Source organism: Metopolophium dirhodum, chromosome 6 (genome assembly GCF_019925205.1).
Source record: "Metopolophium dirhodum isolate CAU chromosome 6, ASM1992520v1, whole genome shotgun sequence".
NCBI lineage: Eukaryota > Metazoa > Arthropoda > Insecta > Hemiptera > Aphididae > Metopolophium > Metopolophium dirhodum.
The window spans coordinates 24,256,760-24,282,091 of record NC_083565.1 but is presented as its reverse complement, the minus strand read 5'-3'; the positions used below and the strand labels follow the sequence as shown (position 1 = coordinate 24,282,091).

At 30.5% G+C, this 25,332-nt stretch overlaps 2 protein-coding genes across 3 annotated transcripts in view; both read left to right on the top strand.

Moving 5' to 3' along the window:
* Window positions 1-6,631: 6,631 nt before the first annotated feature.
* On the top strand, window positions 6,632-14,127 carry LOC132946477 (PTB domain-containing engulfment adapter protein 1-like). 2 transcript variants are annotated; one of them, XM_061016491.1, is made up of 10 exons: window positions 6,646-6,972; window positions 7,691-7,777; window positions 7,840-7,904; window positions 7,974-8,144; window positions 8,211-8,401; window positions 11,617-11,734; window positions 11,791-11,972; window positions 13,199-13,335; window positions 13,416-13,633; window positions 13,724-14,127. In XM_061016491.1, exons 2-10 carry the CDS (start codon window positions 7,708-7,710, stop codon window positions 13,796-13,798), a joined length of 1,227 nt encoding a protein of 408 aa, XP_060872474.1. In that variant the 5' UTR covers window positions 6,646-6,972; window positions 7,691-7,707; the 3' UTR covers window positions 13,799-14,127. The 2 variants fall into 2 exon arrangements, with proteins under 2 accessions (XP_060872473.1, XP_060872474.1); XM_061016490.1 differs by lacking the exons at window positions 11,617-11,734; window positions 11,791-11,972; window positions 13,199-13,335; window positions 13,416-13,633; window positions 13,724-14,127 and adding an exon at window positions 9,624-11,498 and having other exon boundaries at window positions 6,632-6,972.
* A 6,858-nt stretch (window positions 14,128-20,985) lies between these two features.
* The window catches only part of LOC132946883 (putative inorganic phosphate cotransporter), an 18,923-nt gene continuing 14,576 nt past the window's right edge, over window positions 20,986-25,332 (top strand). Inside the window, exon 1 of the mRNA XM_061016991.1 lies at window positions 20,986-21,254. Coding sequence (XP_060872974.1) covers window positions 21,233-21,254 — 22 coding nt within the window. The 5' untranslated portion in view covers window positions 20,986-21,232. The remainder of the gene's footprint in view (window positions 21,255-25,332) is intronic.

Below are 25,332 nucleotides of genomic sequence, written 5' to 3'. Positions count from 1 at the left end.
AAAGCAAAATATGCCCTAAAAACCATAAAAACGCGAAATATGCCCTAAAAACCAAAAAAACGCAAAATATGCATTTATATGCACAATAAAATTTCAAAACTATAGCTTTGTGGTAGCATGAAACGCATTTGTTTCGCACTCTGCTATTTTTGTGACTGTGGAAAAAAAATATGCAAATGCTACAAGTCCTCTGCCCTACTTATAAGTTATATTATTATATATTATACTTATATTACTTTATTATAGTTAATATTTATAGCCTATAGGTATTCGTTCAACTTTTCTTAATACAATAAGTTTGCCTTGTTATTTATGTTTACATCCGGTACTAACTCGGTAATAATGTTATCGCTGATGTACCTACCAATAACCTATGTGTCGTTTTTGTATGATGGTATTTCATTGAGACGTGCTATGCTTTTTTATAGTTATACGCATAACGTATACCAGATAACTAGGCTACCTAGCCTACAAACTTCAAACTATATTATCTAAAATATAATCTTCTCGAACAAATAATGCTACACAAAATAACTAAACTAACGGACGTGAAACGTTTAATAATATATTTTTATTTATGCGTACCTCATATAATATATAATATATATATGTGTTTTTGCAGGCGACAGTGCACTGTGATGTGCAATATGACTTGTGCTTTCACAGGTATGTGTGTATGCAGTTAGTATGCAAGTATTAATTTTTTATGACCGTTTGACAATTCACCAAAGGGAAAATTATTCGTATGTCGGGCGTCATGTGGTTGACTATCACTTTGAGCAAGGTCACCAACCACAAGCCGAGATTTGAGGGGGCCGGAGCGTCGTGGATTTTTGTATATACTATTATACTTAGATTTTCGAGACAGGACGAGGAAAAAAATAATAGTAACGATAATAAATAGAAAAACCTTATGAAACAGTATTTAAATAGATAGAAAAATGTGTATAATAATTTGGTGCCGAGAAAGCCAAATTGAGCGTAAAACTTATAATATAATAGTCAGACGACGAGACAAATATATTTCGATAATAGTTGTATAACAATAATAATATGTAATAAATACGTTGTACCTTCTAGATACACAAGTAACAAGAATAATAATAATTCGTATACAATATACAAAGTATATGGCGTCATTTGGGGGCATAGTAGTCATTCCCCCCCCCCCCCCCATGTCATTATCGGGACGTTGTCGGGCCAGGTATAGGCTAGTTTTAGGACTTCATAATATTATATAGTAGTTAATAAATAATAGTTAATATATTTAGGTATCCTAATACAAATATATTAATTATTTAGTCATTGTTTTTTTTTTTTTTAATGGGTGATTTATGCCAATATGATACTATAATATATGATAACCACAGTTATCTCAGATAACCGTTGTAACTGAGTGGTTTTTTCAGTTTTATTATGGGGTGGTCAAAACTTTCTCCCCTCTCTAAAACGGAAATGACGCCACTGGTCCTTTTCACGTTTCTCCATCGTTCTACCCACGGACATCGCCGTGGAAGACTTAAATTGACGCTACTCCAAACAATAAACTGATGATGTATTGGTCTGGTTTGATGTATTCACTCTAATATTTAAATTAACGAAGCTAAACGTACTTAATAATAGGTACTCAATAAGTGCCTAACTTGGTATAGTTGGTTTAGTTGGTTACTAGTTAGTAGGTACCATCGCAATATCACATCCACACATTTACAATTGTACATATTTTGTACTCATACCTCAAGTTCCGTTAAAGTCTGCAGTCGCCAGTTGCAATGTATAATAATAAATATATTAATATTATGTTTATTATTCAATATTTCGTTGTTTTTAAGAACAATATTATTTTCAGCATGAAAGTTTTAAAAATTTTAATTTAAAAAAAATGAATATGAGATTATGTTATAGGTACCTACTACAAGAAACAAGTATAAAAAGTAGTTTCGTAATTTTACAATAATATATATTATATCTATAGGTATATTTAATACCTACTAATTTCCGACAAGTCCAATGTACTAAACACTAATGAATTTTCTTAATGGGCCTCGCTACTGCCGTCGATTTTAGCTCAAAAGACCTTAAGTTTTGACAAAAATATTCTGAAAAAATATTTGAACTCGATAAAAAATTGTCTATGAGCTTCCCTAATACTTTGTAAAAATTAAATCTTATATTATTGTGAATTGTAAATGATAACTTGAAAATATGAATTTTTCAAATCATAAGTAAATTTCGCTCGATCTACATACATTTTTTTGCTGAATTCAAATATTTTTTTCAGAATAAAAATTAGATAACGTTAACTAATTTTATCTTTGTAAATACAATAAGTAAGTTGTCGTGAAATTCGTATACTAAGTGAATTTTATATTTTTTTAGAGTTATTGACCTGTTCATGCACGTATGAGAGTGGTAGCCGCATTGAATTTCATTCACATTCGTCATTCGTGTGTCTTTAATAAGGGGCAATATTTAGGCAATATGCAATTTCGTTGCCGCCGCCCATGGCATTTGCGTTAGTCGTCAATGATGATTAGCTTGAGTGAGATTGTATGCGGGTACCATTTTCGCACACGTCAACGGCACCACTGACCAAAAATAAAATGCCTGATTTTTTCCTCAAAACACGCTTTACAGGAAAAACTCATGCATCGTAGAGGTTTCTGATTCGATTAATTATTTATTGGACTTAGATTTTTAATTTCGTTGCTCAAAACAAACATAATAAAAATAACAAAATCTTGTGAAAATTGGTCATATTTAAAATCGTATTTTATAGTTTAGAAATAGAATTTTGAAAATCCAAGTCCATTGCGCCCTGCAAAAAGTTTTTCTCTTTCAAAAAAAAAAAAATTATCGAAATCGGATCACTCTACGAGGCGTGAGAGATTTTCCTGTAAGGCATGTTTTTGAGCAAAAAAACAGATCACGTGCAGACCCTTTAATTATTATAATCACTTACAAGTATCACACAGATCCCGGGCGACTAAGACGAGATTAGAAATTGCCTGAATGTTACCCCTTAATCAATAGCCGTAGCGAGGCCCCTTAAACTTAGGTATATTGTATATATCGTAGGTAATATACCTACCCTACCTATAACTTATAAGAAATATATTTAACTATTTTATATTTATATTCTGTATATCGTTATTATACAGGGTGTATCTTATGTCATTGTACGCGGGGTTTTTTAGCGATTATGGATCGATGACAGAATTTTGCTAAAACGAAAAAAGACGTGTTTCTTTATTTTTAACAGGCAATGTTTTTATAACAATTTCAAAATTTTTAAACACGCAAGTGTATCAATAGCAAAATCAACTTAATTTTTTCAAATGGTAACTACTATATTTTTCAATGGATTCTGGTAAATCTTGTTTTTCCTGAAAATTTTGATAGTCAAATAATCAATTTTGGTTCGCTAGTTTATTAACTATAGTCCTCTAAAGTTTAGTAAAATATGTATTAATACTTTTAATTTAAATAATTGATATAGGTTTAATTTACAATAGCTAAATAATTTTTTCTTATAACTAACTTTTTATACACTTAAGTAGTTTAATCGGTAATCTAATGACACTCTCTCAAAAAAAAAAACAAACAAAATTTTTGGCAAACATAGTTCATTATTTTTATTTAACATACAATCATCAAAACCAGTATTATTATTTTAATTTGTTATTATAAGTTATCGTAATTAATTACTTCACAGTTATTTGTCTTACAATATCATAAATTTGGATTCTTTATTAGGTGGCTAAAGAAATAATGGTAAATTGGTAAATGGTATTCAATTGCTGACATTATAAATGCCTTAGGTGTATGTTAGGGGTTAAAAAAATTGTGTAACGAAAGAAGTGAAATGTTTTGTGGTGATCTTCTCGTGGGGGATACACTTGAAATTTGAACCATATAGGTTCCCTATATTTGGTAGGTATGGCATGCCAAGTAGAATTTAGGAGTTGAAATTCATAACTCTTCATGTTTTTTAGTTTTGGACATTTAAATTTTATTTCGTACTTTTCCTATCATACTTTTCTTATAATAGCAATAATTTGGATTCTTTATTAGGTGCCTAATGGTATTTGATTCTTGTTATAATAATATTGGAAATCTGTAATTAACTCAGATTAAAAGTATGCCCAAGTTAGGTACAAACCTATATTGAAATTGACTATTTATTTAAATATCTTGCAAATAGTGTATTTTAAATATTTCTTAAAGGATTTCAACTGCTAAATCCATACTTTGCATGCGATACCTACCATTTACCATTTTACCAATAATATAGGGAACTTATATGGTTCAAATTTTAAGTTATAAAAGTTAGTTATAAGAAAAATAATAATTTAGCTCTTGTAAATTAAACCTATATCAATTATTTAAATTAAAAGTATTTGAAATTGTTATAAAAAAAATTGCCTGTTAAAAATAAAGACACACGTATTTTTTCGTTTTAACGAAAATCTATGTCATCGATCCATAATCGTTAAAAAACCTCCGCGTACCATGACATAAGATACACCCTGTATATACCGATCATACTATACAGTATATTTATTAACATGTATATACGACGAACTGCGATACAAGGAAATTCGATCTCACTGCCTATAATATAGCTATATGGAACAAACGTATATACCTGCGTATATAGTCACGAGTCACGACCACGATTAATTCGACAATAATATACTATAAACATTAAACATTATACTATTTTAGCAAACTCATACGTCATATAGTTATCTGCAGTGTTCGGCAAATGTATTGTTCGTTTCACCGTTTAGGGAATGGACGGGCCGAATAGTTCTCCGTAGCCTGTTTACAATAACAATACGTTTAGATACATATATATAGTCGTAACATAATATTATATTGTATTATGGTTTTATGATTATAAAAAAAACACACACACATAAATATGAAGAATGATTTTTAAAAAAATTATATTTTTGGTGATCGTTCGTTGTAGTTGTGGAGGGGGGGGGGAAAGGCTCGAATTGTGATTGTACATTATAATATTGCACCGATGTATTATGCGTATAAATTATTTATTTTTCTTAAAGTTAACCATAATTTATTATAGTAAGTAGAGATATAAGCTTGAACATTTTTTTTCATTGACATTTTCTGAAAATTTAAAAATTCGAATGTATTTTTCTTAACATAATTCATTTTTGAGGGTGTGCGGTTGGTATGTTAGTTAAATGTTAATTATTTAATTAGGAATTAAATGACTGTGAATATAAACTACGATTAAAATCGGGCGCGTAAGTAGGTACACGAAAAAAAATTCTGCGGGGGCGGGGTTCATAGTCTATATATATATATATGTATATAAACAACACGACTATCAATTTTTTAATAAAATATAAATATACCTATAGATACCTAATACAATAATCTACATGTTGAATAAAATATAATTATCAATTATAAACAGTTCTACTTGATGAAAATGTACGCCACTAATTTTAGGTATTGCTATAACACTATTGTACGAAGTATTGAAGTCCACTATAAAACCGATATAATATTACTGCAATTCATACGAAAACCGTTTTGGTATTTAGTAAAAAATACAAAAATGTATTACTTTCGATTATTATCGAGCAGACGACGGACGTAGACGTCGAGATATTTTTTACCGCAATTTACGATGACGACGAATGATGGAGGGCGAATTCGTTTTTTTCAAAGATCGTGCAAAACATAATATCTGGAGGCAATAAAATCGTAAATCTTCAACAATATAATATGACGTGACTGTGCAGAACTATACCGAGCCAACAGTAGGTACCTATACCTTTGTGTGTCTCTAACGTTATAAGACTCGCGGGTGTCTCGAACATTCTATATACACAAGTAATTACGGGTTTTCTGCTCCGATTAACCAAATGCCAACTGTACAGGAAACGCATTAAGACATATTGATATTTTTAACTTCCTCGATGGTAACTCGACCAGATTAAAATGTTTACACCTACTCCTTTATTCACAAATAATAATACTACCTTTGTTATCTCATGAAATGAGGTCAGTTCGTTTATTATATTCGAACGATTCATAACTGTTGAGTCTTATGTTGTATGCGTCTGTGCCCATTACGGGCGTCGTTTATTATTATCTGAATAAAATAAAAAAAATATCATTATCCTATACTATACACGGACAATATTATTATTCGACCACTAACGATATTTTATTGCAAGTGCAATGGCTATACTGCAGGACGCGTTGTACCTATTATTGTTATGGGCGAAGACGCTGGCGGCGCACAGTCGCACAGGTATATAAACATATGTTTATATATATGTGGATATTACCTGTATTCTCAATGACCGTTCATTATTTTAAGTTTAAACTACCTATTTTTTTTTTTCTAATTAAATATTTATAAATGTGTCAGCATACGTATGCATCGCGCATGCTCTCGTGAATATTACAGATACGTATGTTTATAATATTACATCTGTGTGGCGGCGTGACGGCGTAACATACGGCTTATCCGAAATCGGTTTTCGCGGGCGCGGTTCACACGTCGGGCCAAAGACGTTATAAGATTCCAGGGTCGCTAGTCCGCGCGGCTGTGACTCAACGCGGAAGGCCACGCCTGTTTTTGAAATTCCCGTTTTTCGTGCACAAGCATTCACTATCGCCGACCGCCGCGCCGCCCCGCGAACCCCGCCGCCCCGTCAGCAGTACCTATCAAAATGGCGTTTTCGTGCTCGTCCTTCTCGCCGTCCGAACGCCGTTGTCCCGCCGCCGTGACGTTAGCGTAAACGCGCGCAGACACTAGTGCCGCCGCCGCCTGGACCTTTGTCGTCGAAACACGAACGCCGTCCGACTGCAACGTACGCGCGCGCGTACCAGAGCGATAAAAAGTGCCCTGCCACACGTAATTTTACGATATTAAAAAGAAGCCAACAGGTTTTCAAGTTAACCGCTTCGGCCCCGTCTCGATACGTAAGCAAGACATATTGTATTATTGTTGTTGTTGTTGTTAATATTGTTACTTCGGTTTCCGTCTCAGACCCTTCGGTCGCGGGTTTCCTTTGTTATAGGTACTCGCCCGTCGTTGTTATTGTTATTGTTATACGCCTCGTACGTCGTCGTCTTATCACCCCGAACGCTCGCGAGAAGTTTGAACCGAACGAACTCGTCTGACTTACTCGACTTAGGCTGCCTTTGTTTACTCATAGGTGGGTACTGTTCGTTTGGGTGTTAAACCGACGGTACTTAGGTGGAATTTCAGACTATAGATTTCCACACCCACCCGACGAGTCTGTGGAGCCCATCGTTTTTTTTCAGTCTCCGATGATAACTGATCGCTACCCACGTTCGTTGAATCCTTCCGAGCTCTATCGATTCAGTCAAGACTCCTAATCGTTGTTTGTTGTGTTACAAGCTTCGCTACTGCACCTCCTTTTAGAAATTATACTCTCGACATTGGTGGCAGTGAGATTTATCGGCTAGTGACGATACTAATATCTTTTACGTTTAGGTACATGTTATTGACCCAAATTGTAGGATGAAATTAATTAAAGAAATATTTATACACTCATAGAGTGAATATTTGAAATATCATTGCAATATGTTACTACCAATATTAACACACGTTTAATAATTTACCTATAATACCCACTTAATTATAAATTAACTAGTTTTTTCTTCACAATTTCAGAAGCATTTTCTTCAAAAATGAGGAACACAGGAAATCTTTTAAAATGGACTCAAAACTCCACCAACAAATCAGCCAAAGGAGGAGGAGGTAAGTTAATTAGTTATATTTTACAATAATACACATGTTTATAATAATATTATTTTTTTAAGAAAATCGAAATTGGATACATCCTCCTGAAGCTTTACAAAAAGGTCATATTGCGTACATCGTTAAGGTATGAACAAGGTGTTAAAATTGCATTGTTCTCTAGCAGTAAATTTACGAAGTAATTATTGATTTACAGTTTCTGGGAAATGTCGATGTAGACCAACCAAAAGGTTTTAAAGTGATCAAAGAGTCTATTCAAAAGTTAAAATTTAATCAACAAGTCCGGAAAGCCGAAGGTTCTAAAGTACCGAAAGTTGAGCTTACAATAAGTGTTGAAGGCGTTGCACTGCAAGATCCAAAAACAAAAGTAGAATTACTATTGTTATTGGTCTTTGAGTTCATTTGGTATAAATACCTATTGTTTTTCCTATAGGTAATAATGCATCAATATCCGTTGCACAGAATTTCTTACTGTGCTGATGATAAGGTGGACAAACAGTTTTTCAGCTTTATTGTAAAAGACTCAAATGAATCTGAACGACACACTTGTTTTGTGTTTATGAGTGACAAGTTAGCTGAAGAGATCACTCTCAGCATTGGACAAGCTTTTGATCTTGCATACAAGTATGTTATCATTTAGCTCAAGAGCAAGAATAATTATTTTCTTGGTCTTTATTATCTTCGACTATTTGCTAAAATTTTAACCTATATGATTAGGAGGTGTCTATTTAGTTGCATTATTGATTCAGTCTACCTATAATCACTTTTTATTACGAAAACAAATTAAATTCAAACCATAAATCAAGTCTTCCTTCTTTCCAGAGCTATAGACTGCAGTTGCATACTCTTAACCACCTGATTACATGCCTATGCTAATCATATTATTATTTAAAACAAATATTTAAAGATAAAATCATTTTCTATTACTACATGATTCTATATTAATTGATATAGAATTTTAATTTTTGCGGACAAATTATCATTTATAAATGTATCCTTAAATGAAACTAATGTCTACTAAAAAATTCAACCAGTCAAATGTTTTATTTTCTTATCTTTCTTCTTTTATTAATCTATTAGTAAAAATGTTAACGCTGTTTGATAATCTAAAATGTTTAACTATTATATTACTAGAAACTTATATTAGGCATTTATCAAATCGCAAACTTTAAAGTCTCTTTGTTAGTTTGTTATCTTAATGTATTTCCTTGTTAATTTATTTTTATGAAACATAAAAACTTAGTATGTGAATTTGTAATAGAATAGTATAATGATTTAGGTATAAATATTTTGTTTATTAGAATTTTTCTTTACTTTTATGATTTTGTTTGTCAGCTGTCAACATAATAGCGACTAACATTAGTTTAATGTAGTTGTTGCATGAGTTTTTTTTATAACTAACAATAGTGTGTAATAATTAATAACATTTAATTATCTGCACGGTTGAAAACATTCAAATGCCGAACTCTGCCTAGCCTTCTGAAGTCGTGCCTTTTAGAATTATTTAATTAGTAGAAAGAATAAAAGAAAAATACTGTGTGCCTAGTAGATTAGATATTGCAGGGTGGTCAAGTTCCATAAGACAAATTAATGTCATATTATGAATATTAATAATGGATTGTCTAATTATTATATTATTGTTTATTCTAAGAAGTTAAAATAATCAGTTTCTGTAGAAACGTAATATTGTACATTTCCGTCAAATGTTACCTAATGAAAATTATAGTTTATATTTTGCTGCTTAATTTCTATAACAATTATTTTTGGGCTATGCATATTGATCACCCTGTAAAGTAAAAAAGTTTTTTTAAAGGAAAATAGTAATGTCGGATTGTTATTGTGGTAGGTGGCCCAGCAAGCCGACGAACAAGCCGACTTTCAGAGCTCGGCAGTTGGATGTTTCAAAACCTCTACCAATCTATATGTCTGATGATTTGCCTGACCTGCACGAGTGTATGGAATTAAAGCGCGCTGTCCCCCAAATGCCCAGTGGTATGGAAAAAGAAGAAGAATCTGAACATCATTTACAACGTGCCATGGTCGCAGGAAGTGTTATACCCACACCTGAAGTAGCTAAATTAATAAATAATGACTTAAAATGGCATGATCAAACATATCCTCCAGATTGCCACCCTCCGAAACAACTAATACACATAACACCATTCACAATGGAACAAGATGTTCCTGAATATGATTATGACTCAGAAGATTTAGAATGGTTAAATACGACTGGTAGATCGAATAGTATTACAGCTGATAAACTTGAAGAGCTTGTTGACAAATGGGAAAAGCATAGCACTTACAATATTATTGATTTATCCGATGCTAAGGCACTGACTAAAGATGACGAAGATACCATCTTATTAATTTATGATTATTGGTTGAGGAAGAGAGTACGTGTAGGTCACACTTTATCTCCTGCTGTACGCACTGAACCTATAGCTGGTGCTCCTCCTAATGATTCATACGTAGCATTTAGAAAAAGGCGTGATAAAATTCAAACAAGGAAAAATAGGAAAAATGATGAAGCGTCTTATGAAAAAATGTTAAAATTACGTAGAAACTTGGCTAGAGCATTTGATTTAATTGGAACTATACAACACAGAGAAACACTTAAGAAACAATTAGTTCAACTAACTCTTGATACATACCAAAAACGATTTGATTTACGCGACTTTAATGGAAATATTTATAAGGATGTAGAATTAGTGAAAACTGTACGACATGCATTTACGCCAATCTCAACTAATCATTATATGTCTGCTATGTGGAAACAATGTGATATGAAAAAAAGTTCTGCAAATGCTAAATACCAAGATGCCAAAAGAGAAAAAAGACACTATAGAAAAAGGAAGCATAAGTCATATGATGTGGACCATTTAAGTTCTGATGAAGAAATGTACTCTCCTCCACATAAATCCCAAAATGTGGACGATGGTGGTGGTAAATGGTCTTTCCGTCGAAACAAGCATTGTTCTTACCTGGCCCCTCTTAATTCTCCAGAACCTGTGGACCCTACATTTGGTTTTCAACCAGTTTATATACAAAAAAATAAAAATCATAAATCTTTAGGTTTATGTAGGCCACGATATGGTAGAGGTGGAAGGATTGTTTTAGATCGTTACACAAATGATGATGATCGATGGGCATCTTTGGATTATAATATAATTGAACAAAAACAATATGAAATGGTGGAGTTCAAACGTTATTCAGACAATGAAATGTCAGATTACTTTAGCGATGCAGACATTGACTGTCCAATTATGGAAATTAATAGTGAAATACAACGAGATAAAACAAGGATAGAATTAAATTGGGATAATTTTGGCCCAGAAATCTTCCAAGGTGTAGCCGATATTTGTAAGGTTGAATATGATGAAATGAATAAAGAAAAGAATGAACAAGGCGAATCCATTTTGGAACGATGGGTTAATCAAAATCAACCGCACGCTGTTGAACCTACTTTGGCACTAGGATCTGATTCCGAAGTCGTAGGATGTTCACAATTTAGAACAACAGATTTAAGTGAACCTAGACGATTAAGATCCACCAATTGTTTATCATTAAAAAGGCTATTAAAATGTGACACTGATTCCCATTAAATTTAATTGTATATTAAGTCTTAGATCATAATATTTATTTTTTTATAAAAATGTTTATAATTATTGTACATAGAATTATATAATATATTTCGATAAATAAATTGACTATAATATTTTAATTATGATTTTAATTGAGAAATACTAACACTGACGGTCTAATATGATTTATTAAATGATACCATTAAATAAATAAACATGATAAAAACCTACAAATTAGTTTGTTTTTCCCTTTCTTAGACGTTTCTTAGACATGGAAGTTCAACGTAAAGTTATGGTTTTGCAACAACGTGTTAAAGAATTGGAAAATGAGAATAGCGTTTTGCGCCAAAGGCTATCTGATGCACTTAGTGGAAAGGTAATAAAACAATATTCCTAGCAAGAACTTTTTATTTAAACATTTTATATATTTAGATTGATGTTGAACAATACATGCGTCAAAATGGTATCAGTGATATGATGCAAGTAAATGATGTGAACAATGGTAATTTGTCCACCCTCATCAACCTGACCAATGGCAATAGCTCTCCTCAACCTGGAACGGCGGCACCACCTGTACCTCCAAGAAGTGTTAATAACAATGGTGATCATTTTAGGTTAGTGTTTTTATATAATTTTTATAAACATGTTTATTTATAATATTTTGAATAGTTCTATTATTAAGTCTATTGATGATAAATTATAATGGTTCAATGATTGATCTAGCAATTCTTGTAATGACCTCATCTCTTAATTTTACCATGGATTATGTTCTGTATTTTACATTCCATTTATTCCATTTTGACTGTACTGTACAAATGTGGCAACTAGTAGGGTTCCATATCATAGAAAATGTCTTTATGATAAATTAGTAGTACATTCAACATACTTAAAAGTTAATATATTTATTCTAGAGTTCATTTAGTGATTTATTATTTTGTATTAATTAAGTTTTTAGGCTTTTTGTATAACTCAATTTTTGGTAATTGTCACAAATAACATAAAATATTTTGACTAAATAATATTATTTATAATTTTTAGTATAAAATACATTTCACTTATAATAAAGAAGTATAATGTAATAGTATGCGTAAATTATTGCTTTATTAGGTTTGATTCTGTGGCTTGGTGCAAGACAGGTCAATGTCACATTAAGAAGAATTTGAGATTATTTGACAGATGTCATTAAAATTTGATTATGTTACTTGTGTTAAAATGGCCTATGTCTGATGCAGTATGACCAAATTAGATTTGACATTGGCCACTTCGGCAATTATTGATAAAAGTATATTCTGCCGGGCCTATGTCGACATAGACCACGTAAGACGTATTATCTGTAGCCAGGACATTGGCCATTTCAAAATCAAATAATTAAGTTTATAAATACAGGAGTTACTAAAATTATGTTCAATTGAATATTCTTATTAGGTTTTAATAAAAAAAATTAAGTTGTTTTATTATTAAATATTGTTTATTTAAAATTTTAATTTTTGGCCAGTGTCAAACAAAAATGTTTTTTATTATTTTCTGGGGAGCCAATATCTAAATAAAATGAAAGTCATACGATAAAATAAAACAAACTTAATTAAATAAAAGCATTTTTAATCCCTGCATAAATTAAAAAAATTTTGAATACATTTTAAAAATTGGTCTTATTGTTTTTTTTTAATTCCTAAACATTAAAATATGAAATGTTTTGCTTTCTTGAGCACACAGAATTATAAACTTAATCAATTATTTGTAATAACAAATTGTAACTCTTTTTTTGGTTAAATTCTACAATGGCTTAATAATACAATTGTTACTGTATTTGTACAAATTTTTTACTGGAGTTTTATTTTAGTTCATCCCCTAGTGAGACAAAACCATCTCCTAGTGTTGGCACACGACTTGAAGGTCTTTTGTTAAATGAAATGGAAAACAATTTTGAACCAAGGACGAACAATAATAGTGCTACCTCTCCTATATCGCCTCCATTATGTACGTATTACACAACATCTCTTGCCTGGATGAATTAGCCTTCTCTTTTTTTTTTATTCAGCTTTTTTTTGTTTTTGTAGTGGCTCCTCCTCCAAAACCTGCTAGAGATACAGGACGCCGTTCTCAAAATGCTGATGACATATTTGGCCTAAGTCCGTTTAAAGCAACTCCAAGACCAGCTGGTCAGCCAAGAACGTCCGCAAGTGATCCATTTGGTATGGACGATTTTGGGCAAAGTGTACAAAATGGTATTGAAAGTGACATTGGATTGTTGGACAAAAGAATTAAAGAAATGAAGGTAATAATTAAACTTATGTAAAAAAATAAATACAATATTCTTAGAATCTATATGATTGAGAAACTTATAATGATTAAAATTTTGTTTTAGGATGGTTTCAGTCGAGGTTTATCAATGAGCACTGAAGATTTTTCATTAGAAAGTCTTGATCCATTAAAAAAATAAAAGCTTTCTGGAACAAAAAAAAAAACCTAGGAATCGATAAGTAAATTTCATTATCCTTTGAATCTCTTAGAGAAAATAAACATGTATGTGATAAAATCATGTTATCTTATACATCATCCAAGAAATAACAAAGTATTATTATTTATTATGTTTTTAGTTATTATTGTTTGTTATATACATACCTATCCGAATAATGTCACTAATTTTATATTTTTATTATTGTTTACTGTTTAGTATCAAATTAATTGTTATACAATTTTAATTAAAGCATTTAAATTTATTTAGGAAAATATTGTTATTATAATTTTTTATTATTTTTATCATCATTACTATTTTTTTTAATGGATCTGTTGACTTGTTAACAAAGAAATAAATATGTTTATATAGTGTTAATATTATATATATTTATTTTTTTAAGTTTATGATATAATATAATAATCCTTTTAAATTTCTTTAACTTAATAGTGTATTTATTTTTTAGATATTTAGATTAATTCAGTATATTGTTATACAGGTTAGGTTATGATTACATTTTGTTTGATATACAATAACGATAACTGATTTTTTATTTTACGTTATCATTCATTCCGCAGTATTTTTGTTTGCTTAAATAGATTTTTAGTTTTTATAAAAAAAATAATCTTGACTTATTAAGCAATTTTTATTTCACAACATAAATTAACATTTTGTATTACTCATACATTTTAGGAATAAATTGAAATAAAAGTTTTAAGTATAATAAACACCAATTATTTGTACAATTTATTAGCTTATATCACAGTTAAATTGAAATATTTGTAATTGCAAAATTATATTATGATGTATTATGTTCAATTTTAATTTGAGGTGATTGAAAATTAAACATTATATCCATTAAGGATAAAATAAATGTATTATATTCAATGTGTTATACCTATGCTATTTTTGTACACAAATACAACATTATGATTTTAAAATAATATAATATTTTGTAGTTTATAAATCTCCTAAACTAATTAACGACTAAAAATTGTTATTAGAGGGTGTTACAACTGTTATTTATGAGCGTTAAGTGATTTATAATCTAGATACTGGTATATTATTACCCAGCCAAATTAATACTGTCTAAGGGGGTAATTAGGTGGATATACCTCCCCCAAAACTTTCTTTTACTGCTAACATTTTGATCAAAGTATTGGTGAATGGCCATTCATGTTTGCTTAAAACTTATACCCCCCCCCCCCCTTTAACCAATTTCTAATTACGCCACTGATACTGTACCATTAAGATAATATTGTGTGATCAGTGTACCAATAATTATATACTCATTAAGTTATATGCATAACTTTTAATTGAATAAAAAAAAAATATATAATATAACTTGATAAACTATAATATAATAACTGTAGTTTATGTACCTATGTTAAAATATAATTTATCTAAAATAAATAATTTAAATTTAAAAAATATAATAACTTTAGTGGAGTCCATTACACGAATGTCGGGATGTACATTTATTTTTAAATGTAATAAAAAATATGGATCTTTGGAAGTATTCTTTGATCACTTCATAATTTAATATGGTACTAAAAAGGTATGGCTGTTCCACAACTGTTTTTGTTACCCCATTTCGATGCACCACAAATCTTTTCCACGTCTATGGTCTGAGTTCAAGTCAGCATCAACAAAGACACGAAATTATATATTTTATGATTCACTTGACCATGATTTTGTAGTATAGTATGGAAAGGTGCAGCGGATCTAACTTTTTTGGCTGTGAGACAAGACAATATTTCAGTTTCACCGCAATTTTGCAGTACCTAGTAAAAATGGATCAATATTCAATCAACTTTAAATGTGGTTTCTTAATAGTTTGAAGAAACGTTAGTTTTCACTATATTTTAGTTAAATTAACATTTTCTAATCGTGTTCATTTTCAAAATATTTTCAGAAAGAAAATTTAAACCTACGTACACTAAAAAAATAAAATATAACAAAATATAGATAATTATGTACAATAGCGTGTCTATAAATATTTCAATTTGAGTTTAAAGTTAGCACTATTACTTATTACATAGGTAGGTATACCTATACTATATTCATAATACATTAGATTATTACATGTAAAATATAAACATCCTAATTTTCGAGAAGAGCATATCGGATCTAGTTGGGGCTTTTGGAAGGTCAAAATTTAAATACTCAATACTTTTTAAAATAATTTTTTTTTTAATTTTAATAGGTACCGAAAAACATTTGTTTGCTAACCTTGGTTACGTAACAAAATGTATATGACCGCAATCTTCTTCCAGATCGTCTTGATTTTTTTTTCTAAAAATATCGATAAATAATGTTTGATGGCTGATAACCTTAAAAATGTTATTACAAGGTTCCTCATAAGTTGTTATTACTGGAATTACAAAATAAAATTGAGCGTAATTCCATAAATATTTTTCGTCAGTGAAATAACGATTTTCAACAAATAATTGTCATACTTTTTGCAATACAAAAACGAATAACCATCGTGGGTCCTTGAAATTTTCACCAAGTGTTTATACATATTAGCATTTCCTATTCGTGGTATCGTTTTCAAAATATTTTGATTCCTTTTGAGCTATTTATTAACATTTAGCAATTTCGATTTTTTTTCTCCTTAAGATACCGATTAAAGTATTTGAGCCTAGTCAAAAAGTTTGAAGTCTTAACTCCCTCGCTACTGCCATCAATTTTAGCTAAAAATACCCTAAGTTTTAATAAAATTAAAATTAGTTCACGTTGTCCAATTTTGACAAAAAAAAATGTCCCCTCCCCCCAAATGCCGCCTATGCCTGCATTGAATTTCACTCTCACAAAAATCATTTACAACTAACACATAGATACCGGACGGCTAAGACGAGATTAGAAATTGCCTAAATGCCGCTCCTTAAATAATAGCGTTAGTGATGCCCCTTATAGTAAGTTGTTGTTATAGCCAATTCAAAATATTATGCTCGCATTTTTTTTTATAAGTATTTGAAGGTCAAATTCGGATGAATAATAACGTATGATATTAGTTATTTTGTTGTAAAAAAATATTCGTGTCGGAAACTGGAAACCTTTAAAGTATATAGGTAAGTGCTTATAGGTATAATATTATATTTTGTAATTTTGTTTACAAACAATGACAATATTATGACATTTTTAAATGCAATTTGAATTTCAGTGAAAAATAATTCACCCCACGTATAGTTAGGTACCGCTGCCATAATAGTAAAATAAATTAGGTAGGTACTTTAATACGCCAGTGGTGTATTTTCGATTTTTTTGTGGGGGGGGGGGGTCTACAAAATAAGTAAGTTTATTATGGTACTAAATAAAATACATAACATATGAGTTATCAATTAATAGTTATATTATTCCACTATTATTATAAATACAAATTAAGAGTTTTTTTTATAATAAAAAAGGTTAACATCTTATTTTTTTGCAAGTTTATCAATATAAATTTTTTCTGGTATTATTGTACCTACCTAGGTAGTTTTTATCTGCCGATAACATCGCTAAACCGTTCAATTTTCCCTATAAACAATCGTGACTACGATATAATATAATATGTCGAAATGTATGTCGATGCCGTCGATAACAAACTGAAAATATTATTACGCACTGCAGACGGTCAAACAAACGCTGCGGACTTCCTAGTGCTTACTATGCTTACTGCTATAATAGACGGCGTTACAATAGGCTTATTATTTTAGTATAATATAAGGTCGTTATCATCTTCGTCAGTGGTGTATTGGTAAATATATTTATGGGTATACGCACGACGCACCAATAAAATATGTATGTAACCTAAACGATCAAATTATATCATCGTATATATTATATAACGTTATTGCAGTTCAATTAGTACATAGTTTTTAACATTATTTTATTAATTTTTGTATAATGTAACAATAGAAAATAAAACAAAATCAACTCGAATGTCAAAAAAATTAAAATAATAATAACATTATTATTTTAGGTACAATCTATAGAATTTACCACAAAGATTTTTTGAATTCAATATTGGGTTTACTAAACTGAACTTAAAGTCTTAAAATACATTAAACACAACGCATATTGTTATATAACTTATATTCAATACCTACTTCAATTGATAAATAATTCATTAATACATACATGTATTAATACGAATAACGTTTTTTTCCTATATGAACTATTAAATAAATTTTAAATCTCATTTGGTTTTCTGGTTATTTTGGAAGCGTATACCCGTAAAATAAGATTTTACATTGGGTATACGCCGAAAATCGAAAATCTTCTGATGGGTATACGGCGTATACCCGCGTACCCGTACCAATACACCACTGATCTTCGTCTTCTCGTCGGACGACGTGACCGAAAAATAGCCAAAAGTTAAGCCCAAGTTTATTTATACAAACATTAAAAACACATATTAATATAAATTAATGTTCTCTATCTCTGTACCTATACACGTATCAAGTCATTTATGACTTTTGGACAATTTTTTCTTCTGGGGAGGGGGTGGAGACCCGGGACATCCACCCCTCCCTTCCCTGAAAATACGCCACTGCTTTAAAGGAAATATTCATATAATATTTATATAAAAATATTATATACCTATTATCTATTATAATATATTATAGTCATATAATAATAGCCGACAAACCGTCTTCGCTCACAATCGTATTTCATCTGAAATGGTGGTTTATCATTGAATTCGAGTTTAACACAAACTCTCATTATATTAACATAGGTACAGTGGCGTATACAAGGGGTGATGGGGGGGGGGGTCAGATCCCTCCCATAAGCCTTTAAGTTTTATAAAAAAGTGTTCTTAGTACAGCCAGTTACAAGGAAATATTAAAAAAAAAATGAAATAATTTGTGTAAGTACTATAATTGTTTAATTCAGGGTCGTCATTTCAACTTTTTGAAAGGTATTTACACTAGCTAGGTATTAGGTATAGGCTAAACAATTTTCAGCCGACCAATATATTATGTATTATTATATACTATATCTAGTTATTACAAAAAACAAAAAATTTTCGCTAGGCTCAAAAATTGGGGTCTTCAAAATATTTTACATATAATAGTATAGTATATTATAGATGTACTATACGTAATAATAATAATTTTGTACTTAAATTATTTAAGCTTAAAGTTAAATACTTATAGACACTATTGTATATTACAATTATATATTACCTATATTTTGTTGTTTATTCTTTTAATGTGCAGGTACCTAGGTGTACATTTTTTCTGATCCCCCACCATACAAAAATTATGTATACGCCAATGCTTGGGTGTACATACTCAATGACGAGGTGCACTATATCGACACCTATACCTACCGTTCAGCTGTTCAGCAGAGAGGTTACCTACTTTCCTCTACTTTTTTATTGGTTAGAATAACATCACGCAACATGCAAATTATTTAAGACATCAACTATATATAATGCCCACGTAGTTATTAGCTGGCGTTAAACAAATACTAATGATTTGCGTACCTATAATCGTATACAAAAAGCGAACTGCGTTTATAATAAATTTACTGCGCATCCAATAAATTTTCGCTGTAACTTTATTAAATTATCACCTATTGCCGAACTACCGAAGTGATTTTCCTGATGTAATTTCAATTTTCTTAAGGAAAACCCAATGGTCTATAATAACATTATAGACTAAAATATAGGTAGGTACTCTGAAAAATGCAGGTATGCCACTTGTCATTTGAGTTACCCGCCGAGTATTTATTTGTATTGTACTTGATAAATAATAATAATATTATGATAGTAATAGGTAGCCAATTATAGGTGTTGTAATTCGTATAATTTAAAAAATTAACAGAAACATTTTTGATTTTTAAATGGTAAGGTAATTATTAATTTCCTTTTAGCTATAGGTAGGTACCTGCATATGATAACCATTGAAATATTCATGTATTAAAATTTTGATTACATATACCTACCTACTTTTTTGTCATAATATAATCTATGATATGTTACGATATATAGAACAATATAATTATTGTATTATGTAAAAAAAATTAATGATATTATGGCTTGGGAAAAATAACGGATTAATAAGAAGCCTCCCAGTGAAGGATCTTTATTGTCGGTTATTTATAAGCAATTATAACATGATATTATATTATATTATTTACAATAATATTATAAATACAATTTGGGCATTAGCTAGGTTGTAGGTCTTGATAGCACCGCCTTTTTAATCTTTTTCCGGGATTAGTAAAGGATTCTGTAGCCTACATGAGCTCGAGGCCCCGTGAACACAGTAATTAAGTTATTATAAATAGTGATGCTAATTTATTATGAAGTCTGATATAGGTACTATAGAAGCTAATAAAAAAAAGATAATAATTATTTTATTACTTATACTAATGTATTTAAAACAATAACATTAGTAACTAATGTAACTTACATTCTTATGTACTTAAAATGTTAGAAATTAACTATAGTCAATCCTTTGTTTAATGAAAAAAAATTATTTTCTTAATTATTTTAATGTCATGAACTCATGACTCAATATTAGGCTGCTATATTTAGCGAAATTGATCCATCGACCCGGGTAATGACCTAGAGCAATATTGGTACCACTGCCCTCCGATGTACTTGTGGGCAGGGGCCGACTGATCCAGGGCTCTATAAACCAAGTAGCATACTCCTAGCCCTCATTCGTATTTATGATCCTGCAGGTCCCGATTATACGACTGTCCGGTCCTATCTAAAATTTAAATTTAAATTATTGTGATGCATGTTTACAGTAACTAATTTCCTATTTTTAGTAAGTTAAAAAGAAAATACAAGGGCGCCTAAATCATTTTGCACTCTGGACCAAAAATATCGGGTCTGCCCCGGCGCGGAGGTAGGGGGGGGGCAGCGCCCCGGCCCAAAACGCCACTGGCTGTACGTCATTGCAGCTGTGAAGTGCAGGACACGTTCAACAAACATCATACTAGCTTCCTAGCCCTTTGACACCTCTCGTCCGAGGTGTACCCATAACTATACTACCGATGACGTCAGAACGACGTGATCCGTGCGTGTCTGTAGTTCACGTCGCGGTGCAATCTCAATACGTATTACATAAGTAGGTACGCTATAATAACATGCGAATAATTGCAACGCGCAGAGAGTATATAATAATATTCCGGATAGCTTATTTATTAATATCGTGTACAATTATATACACGGCTGCTGCCGGTCGTATACCTATTAATTATTATTTTATGACCACCACCGCGGTCCACGGCGGTAGACACATAATAATAATTAATATACAACTGTAAAACGTTAACATAATCTATACCGCGGTTATCTCAATCGCGTGTTTCGGCTGCGATGACGGTTCGTCGTCGAGAACGCCGTTGAACGGACCAGTCTCGTCTATACGACACTAGAGTGCGGCCGCAAAGGCACAGCAGGAGCTTTGCGCGATGCCGTCCGATAACAGGCAACGTAAGTATTTTTACTACCAAAAACGGTAATAATATTACAATATTATAGTGTATATTAATATATAGGTTATGTGACGTTAGAGGATTAGATAAACCGCGGAAGTTAAGACATTATAATATTATATGTATACCTACTACCTAGCTGACTCTGCGCACTCCCGCACTTTCCCGTTAAAAACGCCAACTTCTTAATAGATGTAGGTAGGTACTTTAGGAAATCATTTTTATGAATGATAATAATAATAATAATGCGTTAAATATTCTTAAAACAATTACCAATATTATAACAACACTGTAAGTACTCTGTTGGCCAGTAGCAACCATTTAAAAATGAAAATTTCAATCGTAAATCTTAAAATCCTCTCTTATAAATGTACGATAAAATTATTGAGGGCGACTTATCGAGATAACGACCATCCTATATTTTAAGTCGGACCGAATCACACACATTGTACATATAATCTTATCAAAATCGGTTGAGTAGTTTTGGGGTGCATTGCATTCATATTGTTTGAACATTTTTTATATGTATAGATGTTTAGACGTTTCCTCGTATGGGATAATTTTTTGGGGTATAAAACGAGTACCTATGGTCCGATAATTTATTTGTTCTTACTCTGCTGCAGTTACCGCCGTTACCGGTAGAAAATTTGTAATGTATGCATACCAAGTACTAATATTGTATAAGTACATTCAAAGAACTTAAGATACTTTATGGGTTTTTCAAGTTTTCATACGAAATCATCATATTATGCGTATATATATAGGTAATGACCGTAAGAGGAAACCACGAAAAAACTTTTCATTTTACAATACAATATATTTTTCATAATATAGATAATCAATTTTGTTTTTTTTATTGCTATACCTAATTTTAAAAGTATTGCGCAGTGCTGAGTTAACTATTAAAACTCTCACCAATAATTTATTACATATAGGTATATACCTAATATTAATATTATATTATACACGAGTGTTTAAGACATAATAATTTTACCAAAGAAAATTAAAAACTGTCTAAAACATTTTATAACCGTTAAATTGAACGAGGTTTCTATATATAGGTGCATTAAAAGAAATCGAGATTCTTACGAAGTGTTTTTTTTTTTGAAAAACCACTGATAAACGATTTGCATAATATAAATTATTATAAACATAAATTTCAAACTTGTTTAACAAGAAATCATTTATCCTACATATTCTAATATTTTAACTCCTGTGTACGGCGTAGTTATAAATATTTTAAAACTATTATATCCTACAATATCGTGCCGTAACTTATGTTTTTTCACTTTTTTTTCTCCGATAATTCAAAACAATTATAATTCTTACCAAACATACATTTTGTAACTTTCCAATTGTTCTGTAGGTATTATATGATATACCTGCTGACCATTTTTAGACTCAAATGTTTTATTTGTTTTTGTTAAAAAATAAATTGACAACTAGTATCTATAGGTTCGAGGTATAAATGGCTTAAAATAAGTCTATATATTTTGAAAATATCACCATGTATAATATACCTATTATATATATTTAAGTATAATAATATACGTAAAAGTTTCACGTCCCCACTCAAATTCAAATGTTTTTTTTTAAAACAAATAGTGAAATAATTTTGAGTAAAATATATCCAATTTCGTCAAAATGTAATTTTCAGACACTCATAAAAAATATTTGTGACTGTATTTTTGATATTTTTTAATTGATATGAAAAAAAGAATTGTATCATACTTAAATTGAAAAATTGAAATAAATAGAACAAAAAAACAATATAGCTATACGTTAAATGTTAATATTTTAAATAAATGTTCAAGTTGCTGTAACAAACAAGACGTAGTTGCAGCACGTTGATTTTAATATATTATGAATTTATTAAACACTGCGCTATTATATTATCATGACATTAAATAATCGTAAAATTTTCTGATTTTCAATTATACAGTATTACCTACCTATATGTCCTTCTTAATATTAACACGCAATATAATAGTAGTCATATTATTATAAATATTTTATTTATTTTTTTAGTTAGTATTAGCATTTTAAATAAATTATTAAATAATATTATATACCGTTCATATAACTACTAGCCAGTGTAATATAGTGAATTATATAAGGTTAAATGTTAATAAAATAATAACCTTAATAATTACTTATACAGTAATTAATTTCGAAAATTATATCAATATCAGGTTATGGGTTCAGTGGTGTACCCAGAATCTTTCAATGACGGAAAAAAACATAGTAAATGAAAATTGGGTACCTATTTATACTATATTACATTTTTTATCAATTTTAAAATTATTTTAGTATCCAGTTTTGTTAAGTATTCGAATACTTTTCAAATATTTCTTGACAAGCGTATTTTAATTACTTTCAAAGTTATTTTTTTTTGTATTTTCATCCAGAATGCTAAATACTTTTTTTCTTTTTACCGTGGTGTTTCAAAAAACAATATTCTTATTTCATATATTAAAATTTTAAAAATTGGTCCTAAAATAATATTTTATAATGCTTCTATAAGAATTTTTAAGATTTCATTAAGACGCAGCGATGACACAATACCTGAAATTCATATCTACCTTGCTGAAGTATAACTTGACAATAATATAATAGGTATGTCACATCTGAAATTATGGAACCAATTAGAGAATGTAGCCATTTATTCATAATTTTGAAATTGGATTGGTCGCTTACACAGAAATAAAAAAAAGAAGAGAACCTAATTTTCCAATAAATATATGGAACTGCTATTCTTTAGTGTCTGCTGATTTACCCCGAACAAATAACTCCGTAGAAGGGTGGCACAATTGTTTTTCTGCAATGTTAAACTTCTCATCTCACCCAACAATATGGAAGTTCATAAATGCATTGCAAAAAGAGGAGCAAGTAAATAGAATGAAAATAGAGCAATATGTTGCTGGGATGGAACCGCCATCAAAAAAAATGTATAAAGATCGAAGTGCTAAAATCAAAAAAATTTGTTTAGATTATGAAAATAGAACAATTGAAGACTATCTAAGAGGCATAGCACATAATTTCCAGCTACAGGTATAATTAATTTTAGGCAACATAAATATTGTATTATGATATCCATATATTATCCACTATCCAGTATATTATACTTTTTTTAGGCAACATAAATATTGTTTAGTTTTAATTGCGACTTGTAATACTTTTACTATTAGTATATTTTTTTAGATAATTTATTTTATTATTATTTTTATTGAATTCTATACGGCACTACAAATTGTCTTACTATGAAAAGTCGCTCGCGATCAATTTACGTGCAATTAATTTACCGCTATGAATTGTCGCGCTATCAATTATCAGCTATCTATTGACGTATATCCAGTTTTTAAGGAGTTCAAAATAGGCAATTTTCAAATCGCTTTCATGCGGTTCTTGTAAATGTATGCGTAGTAAGTGATCATTAGTGTGTGTGTAAAAGAAATAGCGTAGCGCTCCCGCACTCACATGCATATAAGTCACCACTTCGCATAGGCGCAAATAGGGGGGAGGGGCTTTAGAGGCTAAGCCCTCCCAAATGTCCATAGCCCCCCAAACATTTCCTACATTTTGTTTTAAGCTTATTCAATATTATCAAAGTAAGGCTTTAGCCCCCCCCCCCCCAAATCCCAAACGCTATAATAACGGTACACAATTTATGCTCATTTGTATATAATTGTTGTCCATCCTACTAATCGACCTAATAATGCGATAATATTTCAGAAAACTGATCTGAATTCGTTATAATGCCCTACTTCGAAATCGGTCAGTCCATATTTTAAGATTTCTGATTTAAGTTCCGAATAATCAACGTTTGAAAATTCTGAAATTTCAAAATATTCAAACCAAATTTATAGTTTGTTGGGGGGGGGGGGGGGGGGGGAGAGAATTGAGAGAAGTGAACTAAATCTTAAATAGACATAATAACGAATTCAAATCAGTTTTAAAAACTATTATCGCATAACTAGGTCGATCAGTATGGTGGACAAAAAATTGGTATGTTTTGACTTAAACAACTACTGTCTGCCACCGATCCCATTAAACCTAAACTTTCAAGGTATTCTCTA

What these genes read in the sequence shown, in the direction of transcription:
- LOC132946477 (XM_061016490.1), top strand. Translation starts at nt 7,708, where the DNA reads ATGAGGAACACAGGAAATCTTTTAAAATGGACTCAAAACTCCACCAAC. An exon ending in TGCAAGATCCAAAAACAAAA is followed by an intron (nt 8,145 to 8,210) that starts GTAGAATTACTA and finishes TTTTTCCTATAG; the next exon opens with GTAATAATGCATCAATATCC. An exon ending in GCTTTTGATCTTGCATACAA is followed by an intron (nt 8,402 to 9,623) that starts GTATGTTATCAT and finishes TTATTGTGGTAG; the next exon opens with GTGGCCCAGCAAGCCGACGA.